The sequence below is a fragment of the Esox lucius genome, chromosome 2 (genome assembly GCF_011004845.1).
Source record: "Esox lucius isolate fEsoLuc1 chromosome 2, fEsoLuc1.pri, whole genome shotgun sequence".
Classification (NCBI taxonomy): Eukaryota; Metazoa; Chordata; class Actinopteri; order Esociformes; family Esocidae; genus Esox; species Esox lucius.
Window position 1 is genome coordinate 29,120,058 of NC_047570.1, and position 14,397 is coordinate 29,134,454.

Genomic DNA, 14,397 nt, shown 5'->3' on the forward strand with positions numbered 1-14,397 from the left:
GAAAGTGCACTAAACAATTCCGTTATTCAGTGAACAAAAGTTAAATTCCATGTGTTCTAAGGAGTACAGGAGTATCAGGGACAGGTTTGTTTATCACAAGCAGAACAACAGAAACAGCTGTCTTCGGGGACAGTAAGAACAGAATGTACTACAGTAAGTATATTGATGCCATGGTCTCACATCATTAGTGAAATGAGTGTATCGTGACCATGATCCCTGAAAATAAGCACAATTTCTGCCACAATTATGTTTTTGCCTCTTTCCGTACAAAATAAATGTCACCTATATCGCGCCGCACCAGGTTGGATCCTGACTCAAACATCACCACTACAGGAGTACCTATTACATTACTACAGTCTGTAATTACATTAGAACATTTGTAACGGCTCATCCATCATCCAGGCAGAAAGTGAACTACACCTACAATGAACTACCCACATTAGTTCAGGACCAATCTTTATTGAAATCTTCATCTTAGTACTTTGACGCAAAAGGATATGGTACACTGTGAAAGGCAACAATGAGTTTCTCGAAGACAAAACCGACCATTGACAGGACTGTTAGAAATTATTTTTATAATTTTAATAAATTAAAAATAAACAATATTGCAAAGCAACCAAAGTACCCTTTAAACATGGGGAAACAATACTGTTTATATATTTGGATTACCATAAATATAATAAATATTTCCACATTGTACAATATATTTTTGGAGCATAATTGGTCAGAGCTCAATGGCAAAAAGAGCTGTAGGTTCGAGAGTAGAAAATCCCCAAAAAACATCCATGTCACTTTAAAGTCATTGCACAAACATACTATAATACCATTCGAGCGTGGCACAGATTTTAAACATGGTCAGGACAAGGCATATATGAAAAATAGTTTTTTCCTTAAAAAACAATGACCAATGAAAGAGGTTGCATTTTACTGAACAAAAGGGAATTCCGAATATTGCTCACAGTACGTGTGCAAATGCCATTCTGATGCTAAAGACTCAGATGTGCTTGTGCTGTTTAAACATCAGACCATAATCGCAGACTGTACAGCACAAGCTAATCTGAACTTTTGTGTAAAGAGTTACTTATTTTATTTTTCTCGGCACAGCCAGCCATACCAAACTACACAGATTAAGAAAAAACTTAACTGAAACCACACAAATGTGTAGCAGTACTCCTAAATCACCAAGCTCACACAGGGGATGTGACAAACTAAACATTTCCATGGGTAGTGTCCTACTGGAGCTGTGACTCCGAGTTAAAGTAGTTCACTATGTAGAGAATAGCAGTTTAAAGTTAGTAATTTCAACTCCGGTATTTCAAAGGCAAATTTCCCGAACCACTCCAACTCAAGGACGATCCAAGATGGCGGTGTGCCTGTAACAGTGCTATGGCATGGATTACATGACGGAGCAACTTTCATTTGTTCCTGCTGGAGCCTGGAAGACACAAAACATCCATTAGCATTAAAACTCCACACACAGAGACATACACACTTGGCCTCCTGATACACTGGAGGAGGGCCTTGCCTCAACAACGGACTCGTTTAGCAGGGCCACTATGTTACTGATAAAAGTAGTAGCTAGAAAGGACTCCCGGAGGTTATTCTTAATGAATGCATTTCTCAGGTGGCTAGGCTAGCTATAACTGCCTTAACTAAAACAAAATCTTCAAACCAATTTATTCCTTCCCTCAGCAAAGTAACACTGTGCTGCCAAGACAAAAGAGTCCATCGCTAAAATCAGACTCCTGAGTGTTTTGCCCAGGGTCAGGTCTAAGACTACAAGACAGGCCAACACACAGCCCTCTCAGTTCATGCAGAGGGAACCCAACACAAGTCAAGCCAGCAGTGCCATCGCAAAGGGAGAAACTGCGTCCATTTGCACTGAGGGATGAGTGTTGCTTAATTTTGAATGCACCCTAGGTCAGGATAAAATTAAAATAAATATATTCTTCCATTGTTTGTTTTACCCAAATGTTCCCGGGCCCCCAGAGGTATATGGACCCCGGGTTTCAAACCTTCTTACCCAGGTCACAACAGCCTACAGGCAAAAGCAGTACGACGAGCCATTTTGAAATACAAGAGGTTATTTTGAAAGTTGTATAAATAATGTAAGAAAACCAATACATACAGACTATTATTTTGTGTGTGACAGCTGCTGGACATTTTTGGTTTTCACACTAGACACTAGTCACTGTGCCGCAGGTTAAGAATGGCGACAGATAACTAAAATGTGTTTACTTTTGTCAACATTGTAGGACGTTTGCCTCAACAACAAAAGCCCTTCCACATTTATAAGCACTAGGGTGCAAAGGGGAAATCACATTTATTAGGTCATGGAGCGTTAACAAGAGCTGTAGCTGGTGTTAGGCAAGCAGGGGCTTAAACAAAACGGCTCCCAATTCCCTTCATAGAGCCTTGGTGCACTATATTGGGAATAGGGTGAGACTCGGGGCACATTGAGGATGTCCACAGCCATGCTGCAATAGTCACCTCACCTACAGCATGGCTGTCAGGAGACCACCTACAGTAGGCGCTTCACAACAGCAGACAGCACTTCTTTTTCTTTTTCTTAGGCTTAAAGAAATGGTGACAGAAAAATCACAGCAATAAGAAAACATCCTCCAGGGAAAAATGAAGGTTCACCTTCCCCGTCCTTCATCCCTAACCTAAAGCAGTACCACACCCCAGGGGGGAAAAAATGCCACTTGGAGTTTATGAAATTGGAATTGACGTTTTAAGCGTTTGTAACCGGTTTGGTTTGCCTCTTCCTGTCCCATCTGTGACTCATTTCCCATTTTCCTAAGGTGCGTGGAAAAGAACAGGTACCTGTCTTCTGAGGTGGTGAATGTTGCTCATGTCCACAAACTCGTCATCAACCTCCACATCGGAGTCTTCCTCGTCCATGCCCTGAACTCGCAGCTCAGCCATCACCTGGTGATGACATCAGCATAGGAAAGCCAGTCAGCGTCAGAAACATGAGACCCCTCTGACAGCCTGTTGGAGTGGGCAGACCTTCCCCCCCCCAACACTGGTCTCCCACCAGTCTGATCTCCCCCACTAGTGAAGGTTAGAACTGGGAGAGAAGAAGGTTATCCTGGATTTAAACCGCAGGGGAAAAGTCCCCCGGATTCAAATTAATTTCACCAAAGGCTGCATTCCAGGATGTCTTATTTGCGGTCTAATAAATCATATTTGGTTTGTATGGTGAGATGAATCACTCCATAGAAGTGTTTCAGAGTAGAATGGTAATCCAGGATAGGGGCCCTCCCCTGTATATAATAGTAATGTCTAGACCATCTTTACCATGTAGGAAATTAAATATGATCTTAATTCAGCTGCATGTTTACTAAATCTGCGACACATGGCTCCAAAAACAGCTGCACAATTGCAATAAAGACAACAAGGCTTTTGTGAGATGGCAATTTGGAAATGTGGACTAAGACAGAGTGCCCTCCAAAATTATTGGCACCCTAAGAAAATATGAAAAAAGGCTGTGGAATGTAATCAGCTTGATAGTACACAAAATAACATGTATTTGGCATTTAACACCAACCTCTGGTCTTAATACCAAAATACTACATTTTTGTCTCATCACATCTCAGATCCTGGTTCCAATCAAAGTTCAAATGACATTTGGCAAACTACTGGCATTTACATTAGTGGTTTGGTGACAGCAGGGCCTTTCTTCAGGCAAACCTTTCAAATAACTTGTTTGCATGGAGGTGTTATCTAAACACAGTTTTGGTAAAACTAAATAGTCTTAATACATCACTTAGTTTTTGTTCATAAGATTTTCCAATGGATCCAATAATTGCAACAATATTTTTAATAAAATATTTCTTCATGATATTGTTAATTTTAAAATGGTATTTTCATTCAAATGTATCTTTGTGCACTCGACATTAGATTCATTCAGGGGCAAGATCAAGCTTCTCAGACACTGTAAATAAAAGGACCCTGATTGGGTGATGTTGAACAGTTACCTCGTCATCTGGGCGGAGTAGAGTAACTATCACGTTGTTAACCAGACCCCAGTTCCTTTGGTTTTTCAGGACCAGGTCACCTGGAGAGGCCTCAATGCCAGACTCTGAACCCCAGATCTGATAGACGGAGATTGACATGTGTGCTGGCTACAACAATTGTTGAGTTTTGCACTCACTAACTCCTTTTGTCATTAGAACCATTACAGCTCAAAAGGTGGAGCATCTCACTAACAAGGCCAGTGTTGGGTTAATTTCCTATTAGAGTCCAATATAAGAAAAGTATAAAAATGTACTGTATGCACTCATCACTATAAGTTTCTCTAAATAAGAAATACAGCTAAATAACTGAAAAATAAATGTAATTCTGTATGAAATGTCTGGTTAGAGTAGATTCATGCCAGTTCTACCAAACTCAAGTACTCCCCAATGAATGCCTGCATGTGTGCATGAGTACTCACAGTTAGGGTGTTTCCCCCAGCCAGTACGCAAGAAGAGGGGATATGGAAGATGATGTCAGGAGAGTCTAAGAGACTTCTCCTCACCACCCAGCCTCCTAGTGGCTGCTCCTGAAACAGCAGGGAAAAACAGTGGGGTGTAGCATATTCATTAGGCACCAAACAGAAAAATAAGCACTACCTTAAAACATTCATGATTAAATATTCTATATTAAAAAAAAAAGATACAGATAGGAAAAGATGGAAAAAATCTAACATGTTAAAGAAACGTATGATGCTAACTTTGATATATAGCAGGTCAAAATATGACAGTGATCAGATATCTTTTTGGCACAAGAAGACTTTTTTGGGGGGGAACTCAAAACAGCTAGATTGTTAAAATCTAAATATGATAACGTTGCTAGATAGCCATGTCATTGATTCATTAGTGAATGTCCGAAGGAACATCCCATTTGTTGACCCAAAACATAAGAATAGCTAGCAAAACCAGCTAGCTTCTCCACATTTGTTATGCATGAAGCAATAAAGATATGTACAGTGTAGCCAATAAGATCGGATGACAATGAAAACTAACAATGATAGAAGTTTGTGAAAGTAGCACAAGATAACTTGCTGCTGGTCCCTTTGCTCATGGCAAAAAAAAATATGTATAAATAAGTGGTGTAGAACGGTCCAGGCCTAAGGTGGTCCGCTACAGCCAAAGCACATGTACTTCTGCTGGTTGGGTTCAAATCCCACCCCCTGCTCACCTGTACTATTTTCCACAACAGTTGCTCTAGTAAGGCATAAATAAAAATATCTGTATGTTTTTATTAACATTAACATGAATATCAAGTCATATTTAAACAAGCTTGTGTTTCAACTGCCAGAATGTAACCCCACATAACCACTGTTTAAAGTTATTACTCAGAGACATGACACACGAGGGACATTTGGTAACTTCACAATGACAAAAAGCCCTTTGGGTTCTTATTACTGCTTATGAATTACCCTTGTTAATTAAACTTGAAACATGGTCTACGGTAGTGTGTTTTCTACAACTGCCTTGTAATACCCAAAGTCAGTATCAATCGAGAATGAGGAGCTGTTCTGTATGTTCAGCCGTCCCACATCAAAAGTTTCAACACACCGATAGTTGTAGATGTGGGAGGAGGTGTTTTGAGACCTGATTGGTCTGTATGACACACAGTTCACACTGAATGAAGGCCAAGTTTGATGGAATGTTCCATCAGACCTTCCGCAAACTTGGCTGAAGTGTTTGGGAATCGAGATTAGAGCCCAACAGAAATATAGAAATCTTGCTCAACCGCCATTAACTTGTGCTTCATCTCCCTACGTGGGGAGAGTGAGAGCTGCCAGTGCAGGAGAGAGCGGACAAAGCACATAATTACTTTAACGAGTGCTGATGATAGCTAAAAAGTAACAAGATAGCCAGCCAAAGGCTGCGCCATGTTTTGACTTGGATAGTTATGGCCAGTGTACCCGGCCCCCTCCACCTGATACTATATGACTATACAAACGCTGCTTGCTGAGCCAATAAGAGCTATAACTCCACAAATAAGAATTTCATCAAAGGCTGCTGGGACTTCTCAATGCAATAAGGTTTCAGCGAGGCGGTAAGTACTCACTGTCCTGATTGGCCAGAATGAGGCGGTAGCTAAGGGGGCTGTACCTTTTCCGAGGTGTTCTTCAGCACGATGTAGTTTCCCTTCAGGTCGACATCAGACAACATTATGTGACTGTGGGCCTTGGCGTGCTGTGAGACCTTGTAGGCCGGGGAAGACCCTGTGCGGCCCTCGTTCTTGCGTTTCTTCCCACGGACAACTCTGCGAGCACCATGCGCGTGTGTGCGTCCCACGGCCGAATGCTGGGAGGGGCTGGGGGAGAGGTGGAGTCTAAAAACAGAACAACAACACCTAAATGTTCATCTCCATGTCCTTGCACCTTTTCTGCTCAACAACATACCGTTAACATTGATTAGAAGTAAAACAGCATTGTCATTTGTGAACAAATGCTTTGTTTTTGTTTTCCGGTCTCCAAATGCAAATCATTTTCAGATTTGTGGCACAAAACCTGGCATGAATGTCCAGGTCACAGATGAGGCAACTGCCAACCGAGGAGCAGAAAGGTGCTCAGGTAGAATCTCTGCTAAAAGGTGGGTGAAACGTCTTCTCTTATGCGTTTCTTTAATGCCAAATTTCCCCTCCAGTTGGTCACATTTCGGGTAAATGCCCTCACCACATGCAACATGTGAACTCATCATCCTTCTGATAACATCACAGAACTGAAGGTCTAACTTTTCTAAGAAGTTTCTAACGTTAGAATACTTTTTAGCACATCTGCCTGACTGACCAATTTGGGAAAATCCCTGCAAGGTGTTAACATTTTAAAAAGTCAAAAATAAAAAGCTAATGCCTACAAGAAAAACCCCAGCCAGCCTGACGACCGTGTCTAAGCCTTGTGTTCTATATCCCGTTTGTTATCAAGTAGCTTGTGCCTCCCAGCTTCAGCTATCTCTGTCACAAAGTCTAACCAGAACCCCTCCACCAACCCCTCGGCATTGACTCAGTCGGAGTCGGGTGTTTCAGACAAGGTAGGAAGGAAGTGGCTTGAAATGTTGGATTGCTCTCAGACATGTAAATAAGAGGCTGACACGGCTGAAGACCACGACGGTCTAGTCTCACTGGCTGCATGTTCAGGGTTGATTCTAACACCAAGGTTGTTTCAAAGTGAACGCCTGACAGCGAACATGACCGCACATGAATTATGATAGGTCAAGGCTCAATGAAGGGCAGACCGGAATAGGTTTGGGAAATGCACAGCCACAATTATATAACCTAATAGGCCGGGCTTCCAGTCAGTCTTCAATGCTGAGCGGCCTTGAAAGGCATGATTGAACGCTGAGCTCAGGTCATGTCTGCGGTGAGGGCATGTACCCCGAGATGTTCCCCCCCTTCAGGGAACTGGGGTACGGATGTACGCGACACTATTAGGAGTCATGCATGAGACGGTTCACTCCAAAACCCACTAGCCCCAAAAGGTCTTGCCGTGACCGTGCGGGGGGGCGCGTGCTTGCGCGAACGTGTACACTGGCCTCCACACTGCCTGCTCATTCGTGCGTCACCTCTGCTCCTCTCCCTCCAGCATCTTGCGGTAGGCGTTGATCTCCATGTCCAGGGCCAGCTTGACATCCAGCAGCTGCTCGTACTCCTCCAGCTGGCTCTGCATATGGGCCCTCAGGGCCGACATCTCCTCGTCCTTGTGGCTCAGCCGCTGCTGCCACGCCTCGCGCTCTCCGTCCAGTGTCCGCTCCAGATCCCGCACGCGGCCTTCCAAGGCGCTGTTCTGAGTGTTCGGTCACATAGGGGCACAAACCAACAGGAAAACACTGAACACTGCAATCAGCTAAAAACCTGATGAGGACCCAAAGGGTCGAAAAGTTTGTTTCACCAATAAAACCACTTAGAAACAAAACACCAGCACTTCTGGAGATGTCCTAATATTAGATGTGGGGGGGAGGGGGGGCACAAATGTACACACAGCCCTAAATACAGATCTAGGATCAGCTTTCCTTCCCCAATCCTAACCATAACCTTTATTAGTCCCACAGGTCTTTGTCAACAGGAAATGGCACTACACCTGTGTCCACCTCCACCACCAAATACCTGTTTTTGGAAGTGATTGAGCTGGGAGGAGAGACTCTCGATGCGGAGCTTGGTGCCAGACAGCTCTTCTCGGGTAGAGGAGGCAAAGTCACTGCTCTTCAACGCTGTCTGATGGGCATTTTCCAGCTGATTAACACAGAGACAGACAGACACACACACACACACACACACACAGTTAATGTCACACTAGATCTAAATTCATTTTACCTACTGCTCCTTCGACATGTGATGAATTATAACCCCAAAATTAGGGATGCATCTGTAGACCGGTAATCAAATTAAGATTTGCAGTTTCTCCTATGAGTAGAGATACACATAACAGAACCAAGAATTCCAGGTATGTGGAAATTCAGCCTGTTCGGATGGAATTTGTAATAGATCAATGACTGTTCTAATCAAACTAAATCCATAGAGGGCCTAGTGGTTGCTGGTTCTTTCCCTTTCAACTGGTGTCCAATTAGGTCTTATATGATTCATTTTGAATACAGTATACAAAAGAGTACACTGCTACCTAAAGGCATCATCATAGTCCAAAACGCATAACCACAGAATTCCGGACGTTGGTGGGGGAAATGTGGGTAAGCGTTCGGGGTGCGTTTTCTCTGTGGATGGTGCCGTCAGAGTCATGTAAGCTCTGGACCACAGCGCCTATGGACTGTGATTTGGACTTAAAGCGCGGACAGGTTGAGAATACCTTTGTCAGATGGATAGCACACTCCCTAATCTGCACTGGCATCTGTCTGCCTTCCCTTTTCACTTCTGCTGTTTGTCCTAACAATCCAGAGTGCGCACACTGAGACACCCTGGAACTCAGGCCTCTCTGAGAAACACAGTTACACTGCAATGACACACCCATCTCAATACATTATGACATGTCACGTTAAAACCAGGGGCATATTAAAAGTAAAACTTGGACGTGAGTGCTGCGGCACACTTTTCCGATTGGCCCAATGTTTCCGAAAGGAGAGACAACCTTGGCATTGTAGTTTTTCTCCAGATCGTCTTTGTACTGCATGATCTGTGCCTCGTGCTCCTGCCGTAGCTGCTGCATGGCCTCCGCCAGCTTGCTCTCAAACTCCCTCTGTCTCCCGGAATCCACCTCCACCAGCCGACTCTCATGTCTGCTCCGGAGCTCCCTGGCCTCCTACACGCAGCAGGCAGAAGATGCAGGTTAGGTTCCACGGTTCCAACTTCAAACCCCTCCCCTGGCCCCACCGTAACCCCCTAACGAACACCTTTTTTGTTCAACATGACAGAAACTAAATGCGCCATACATCCCTGAACTTTAGCCAAAGCTCTGACAAAACCCTTTCCCCTCACTAACCTACCCTAGCCACTTCCCTTTAACCCTCGCCTGAACCTAACGGTCTTCTGAATTCTTAGGATTTCACCCCCCCCCACTAGGCAGGCAGAGGGAACATTTCCATCATAATACAGTAAGCACTATTCTTATTTGTAATGTCATTATTAGCATTTATTTGTCAAAAGGTGCTACTTCTACAACCAGTCAGTAGTACATCAGTCTCCCACTGGTGGTATTGTCGTGTTGTGATATTCATCTGTTAGGGAGCTACTGCAGTGTGTGTGTGTGTGTGTGTGTGTGTGCGCGCGTTCAGTATACGTTACCTGTTCGGTGATGTGTCTCTGGAACTCAAGCTGCTCCCTGAGCGTCTGCACCTGGTTCTCCAGGTCCACCCTCTTCAACATCTCAGAGTTAAGCTGTGTCTTTGTCTCTGCAAGTGCACACTCCAACTAAGAGGTCAAAGAGGTTACTCTGTGTTAAAGGCTTATCATTTTCCAGGAGTAAATCGCTACACTCATGTATAAGCAAGCTCCTCCAAACAGCACCAGAAGATTCACTCTAGCAAACTGTGGTACCAGTTTCAATCTACGGCTTGTCGAGTTAGTCAGCTTCAAATATTACATCTGGCAAGAGCAAAGATGGTTGATCATCAGAAATGCAGAATATACATGTTTCGCCCAATGCTGAACCCCACTTGAACACCTCCTGCCTGGAGTGTAACCCTTACATTGGCCACCTGGGCCTGGAGGTCATTGACAACTTCCTGCTGTCTCCGGTTATCGGCCAGCTGATTGGCAAGCTCTGCATCTTTAGAGTTGAGGACCGCCTCCAAGTTCCTCCACTGACCAACAGCCATGTTGCACTCAGCTTCCTTCTTCTGGTTCCTGTTAGGATGAAAGAGAAGACAGGTGATTACGATGTTTCCTGGTCTGGGATGAAAGATATATGTACACACAGGTGAGAGGTCAGGGCTTAAAAACAATGAGTGACATCGAGGACAGCAATTAATTTTCAACCAACTTAAAAAAAAGAAAAAGAACAACTTCACTTTCAGAGGTTAATTCCACTTTTCAGCTCAACTTCATCAACACTACGAGGGTGGATATCACCTGATTGCCTGCTGCCAGTTCATGAAGGGTTGTAACCATGTGTGTCAGCATTTCACTTTTACCACAGTCAACATGAAATAGAAATTGGCGTGCCATCTCGGCAGGCTGTGGGGCAGGGACATTTGACACCTTTACCTACTGTTGTCGTCATTTATGTCCTTAATAAATAACAAGGACATTATCTCCTAGCCTAGTTGGCACCGGACTCAATGTTCACATGATTTAAGGGTCTGGACAGGATGATTTGATGTTGTCAGCAAGAGGTGTTGATCAATCGATCAACCAAATGTATTTTATAAAGCCCTTTTTACACCAGTAGTTGTCACAAAGTGCTTGTCACAAAAATTACAATGATAATGCTGATAATGAAGTTGACGCACGCCACTTGTTGGATTTTCCCCATGTCTAACTGAACGAATCATGATCTAGTGTATGTTTCACTAAAGCACCAACATTTCCAAAATCTTTGGTGTAGCGAATTCATTAGGAAGTAAATAAAAACTCTATCACCTGTCTGTCCATACATACCCAAACATGGACACAAACAAACAAACAAACATATTCAGACCATTTATTCTGTACTTTTTTGAAGCGCTTTTGGCAGTGGTCATAGCTTTGAGTTGTCTTGGGTATGCCTCCACCAGCTTTACACACCTGAATATGGATAGATTCTCCCTTGGTTCCTGGCAGATCCTCTCAATCTTAGATTAAATGTGGAGCGACTGTGAACTATGATTTTCAGGTCTCGCCATAGATGTTCAACTGGGTTCAAGTCTGGGATTTGTATGGGCCACTCAAGGACATTGACAAACTTGTCCCCAAGCCACCAGCGGTGTCTTGGCTGTGTGCTTCAGGTCATTGTCATGGTGAAAGATTAATCTTTGCCCCAGTCAGAGGTTGTGTGCGATCTGGATCAGGCTCTCATCTCTGTAGAGAAACTCTGAAGCTCAGTTGGAGATGCCATTGGGTTCTTGATCACCTCCCAAAAACAGCCTGGCTACAAATGTCTTCCATTTCACAATGACAGATCCTACTTTGCTTCTGGCAACATTCAATGATTTTCCAATTTTTTTTATAACCTTCCTTTGATGAATAAAAAGGTGAATATCACAGCTCAGTCATTTCATTTAAAATAACTGTCCCGGAGCACCAACTGAATTTTTCTCTGCACAGAGTACCCTTGATGGACCCCATTATGTGCATTTTACCAGGAAGGCTCTGGTCTCATTAGGCTTCTCAAGTAGTCCCTGTGGATAGGACAAGTATAACCAGATTGGACCATGGTTATGAACCACTGCTCTAAAGGAAATTTGTACCAGCCTAAAATACTTTTGTTTGACCAGTCATCTCCAATGGAACTCAGAGTTGACCAAGTTACCTCCCAGGCCTGTCTGCATGGGGCACATGCACCCAACCCTCTTCTGTTCTACAAATGTGGTTATGACCTTAGGCTTTTATAATTACAGTTTTTTAAACTCATTGCCTATTTTGTAAGATAAAACAAAGAAATTACTAATGTATGTCATAAATATAAACTGTAGATTTTAATTATATTGTTGATGTTTTTTCCACAATAATCACAGGACAACAAATATAGAGGTACCTTTACCTGGCTTGTAGTTTCCTATGCTCCTCAGAAAGATGACCCATCTCTATTTGCAGCCTGGCCCTCTCGTTCGCCAGTCCGTCCAAGCTATTTCTCGCGTCTGCCAACTCTGCCTCATACAGACGTCGTATGTTTGCCGTTTCACGGGTCGTGGACTCTTCTTTCTCCTCCAGGAGAAGCAGCATAGAAGACTTGTCATTCTCCAACTGGCGGACCCGCTCAATGTAGGCGGCTAAGCGGTCATTGAGGTTACTAAGTTCTTCTTTCTCCTGGCTGCGGGACAGCCGTGTAGGACTGGTGCTGGACGGAGTAGCACCGCTCCGACGATTGGGGCGCGCTGAGCGACTGGACGAGGTGACTGAAGCCATAGCGTGGTTCTCATGTGACTGCAAAATGTACTGCGATGAGTTTGCATTGAAGGCGTCTTCTTCTTCTTCTCTGTTATAATGGTGGCCTGCAAACATACATTGCAAGTTCACGGCGCCACCTAATGGAGGTTGTGGGCTGTGTCGCTTCGGAACGTGCTTTAAACACTGTATGTAGCTTGTAAACCAATTTACTATGTAAAGGAAATCCATAAAGAACGTAGAAGTGATAGGCAGATAAGAGCCTATCAATAAAAATAAAAATTGCATTGTAATCTTAGAGAATTTAAATGAGGTGCATTACAAAATTAAAAATAAAATTGTCACCTGTCTGTGAATTGGATGGTTGAACAGTTTATTTGCACTGATTTGTTGCATGAGTTGCTCTGGAGAATGTACCAAAGAATGATTAAATGTAAGCTGTTTAACAAACAGCCAAGACAAGCTGTTTCATTTATATTGTCTGCTAAATCACAGAAACACTGAGCAATGTTTTGACAAAATGTTCTTTGAACAGACTTTACAGTGTCTCAATTCCTGTGTGGTGGATGTGCCAAGATGTATTTTGAAGCAATAAGTGACGTATTTAAAGGACAGTTGACGTCCCAAAGATCATTTAGTATGACGATAAGTAAAAACTGAACACACCCCCATTATCTATTCATCCAGATGGGGGCATTCTACTTAATACTCCCACCCCACAGAGGCGATGTCCCTGAACAAGGCATCTCCCTGGCGCGTTTTTCCTCTACATATTTATGCCTGTGGTGATTGTAATCTAATTAGGTGTCTGCTTCGGGGCATACATTCTGCAGGGCGGTGGTAATAAGCTCAGTTGTTGCCCCCAATGCAATGTCCCTCTACATAATAGCCACCGAGTAAATTATGTTGTGATATGTGCAACTTTGGAAGCACTTTTATAGGGAACGTTATGGCTGAACCCACTTCAGGTGTCAGTTTTAGAGAGTAGCCAATAGGCTGATTTTTGTATTTGGGCATTATGTATATATATCAGAGGACCCTATCCATAAAACCAATGGAATAAATGATAGAAATAGCATTTTTTATGATACAGCCAATATATGGTCTTCATTGCACGCTTCCATTTCATTAGACTTTATAGTTTTTCTCGATTGCTTACAAGCATCAGTCACTACTAAAACCACAATAACATAACTCTTCACACAGTGTGCATTACCAATATGCATCGTTGCAAAACAGTTAATCTCACCCCCAAAACTCACAAAAACCACCAAACGCTGGCAACAATTCTCACTCAGAAACACAAACTGTCACTCATAACACACTCACCTAAAAAACACTAAAAACTGGGATAATTACAAAGATTTATCTTGTAGGTTTTTTAAATGATTTTTCACATAAATCCGTATTTGATCATAGAGTAAGAAAAACACCTCACATAAATTACTTTACTAAAATATATGGAACAAGAATGAATCACAAACACAGCAATTTTAAGGAATATCCTTTTTTTTTTCTACATCTTTGCATGTAGTAAATTTTACTTTAGAAAAATAATAAGCTCAAACAAAAAACAAATGTACCCAAATTCCAGGGCTGCAACAAAAACAAACCATCATTGTACAGTGCTGCACACATTGTGATGTTAGCTTCTCTCTGGCCTGGGACATCCATGGTGGCTCTATATCCAATCACATTTCTTCCCCAGCAGTGTGTTTTTGCCAAGTTGAATCCAGCTTCATCCACAAAGATGAATAAACAAAACTGTAAATCCATAGTTTTACAGTACTTTACATTATGTGTAAATGTGTAAATACCCTGTTTGGTTATTGAACAGACATCTTACCTGGAAATATTGATACCGGAGTTCTTTCACACATTCGCCGTTTCTCTCAAAGGGCACAGTGTACAACATTTGGATCAGTTTTC

The 14,397-nt window shown here is 42.8% G+C and overlaps 1 protein-coding gene across 3 annotated transcripts; it reads right to left on the reverse strand.

Annotated features, from left to right (window-relative positions):
• Nucleotides 1-439: 439 nt before the first annotated feature.
• Nucleotides 440-12,578, reverse strand: lmnl3 (lamin L3). 3 transcript variants are annotated; one of them, XM_010877119.5, is made up of 12 exons: nucleotides 12,125-12,578; nucleotides 10,134-10,290; nucleotides 9,730-9,855; nucleotides 9,077-9,247; nucleotides 8,104-8,229; nucleotides 7,563-7,783; nucleotides 6,111-6,333; nucleotides 4,442-4,549; nucleotides 3,984-4,100; nucleotides 2,827-2,931; nucleotides 2,496-2,574; nucleotides 440-1,435 (listed from the first exon to the last, which is right to left on the reverse strand). In XM_010877119.5, exons 1-11 carry the CDS (start codon nucleotides 12,487-12,489, stop codon nucleotides 2,536-2,538), a joined length of 1,758 nt encoding a protein of 585 aa, XP_010875421.1. In that variant the 5' UTR covers nucleotides 12,490-12,578; the 3' UTR covers nucleotides 440-1,435; nucleotides 2,496-2,535. The 3 variants fall into 3 exon arrangements, with proteins under 3 accessions (XP_010875421.1, XP_010875426.1, XP_010875416.1); XM_010877124.5 differs by having other exon boundaries at nucleotides 2,491-2,574; XM_010877114.5 differs by lacking the exon at nucleotides 2,496-2,574 and having other exon boundaries at nucleotides 12,125-12,577.
• Nucleotides 12,579-14,397: the final 1,819 nt, after the last annotated feature.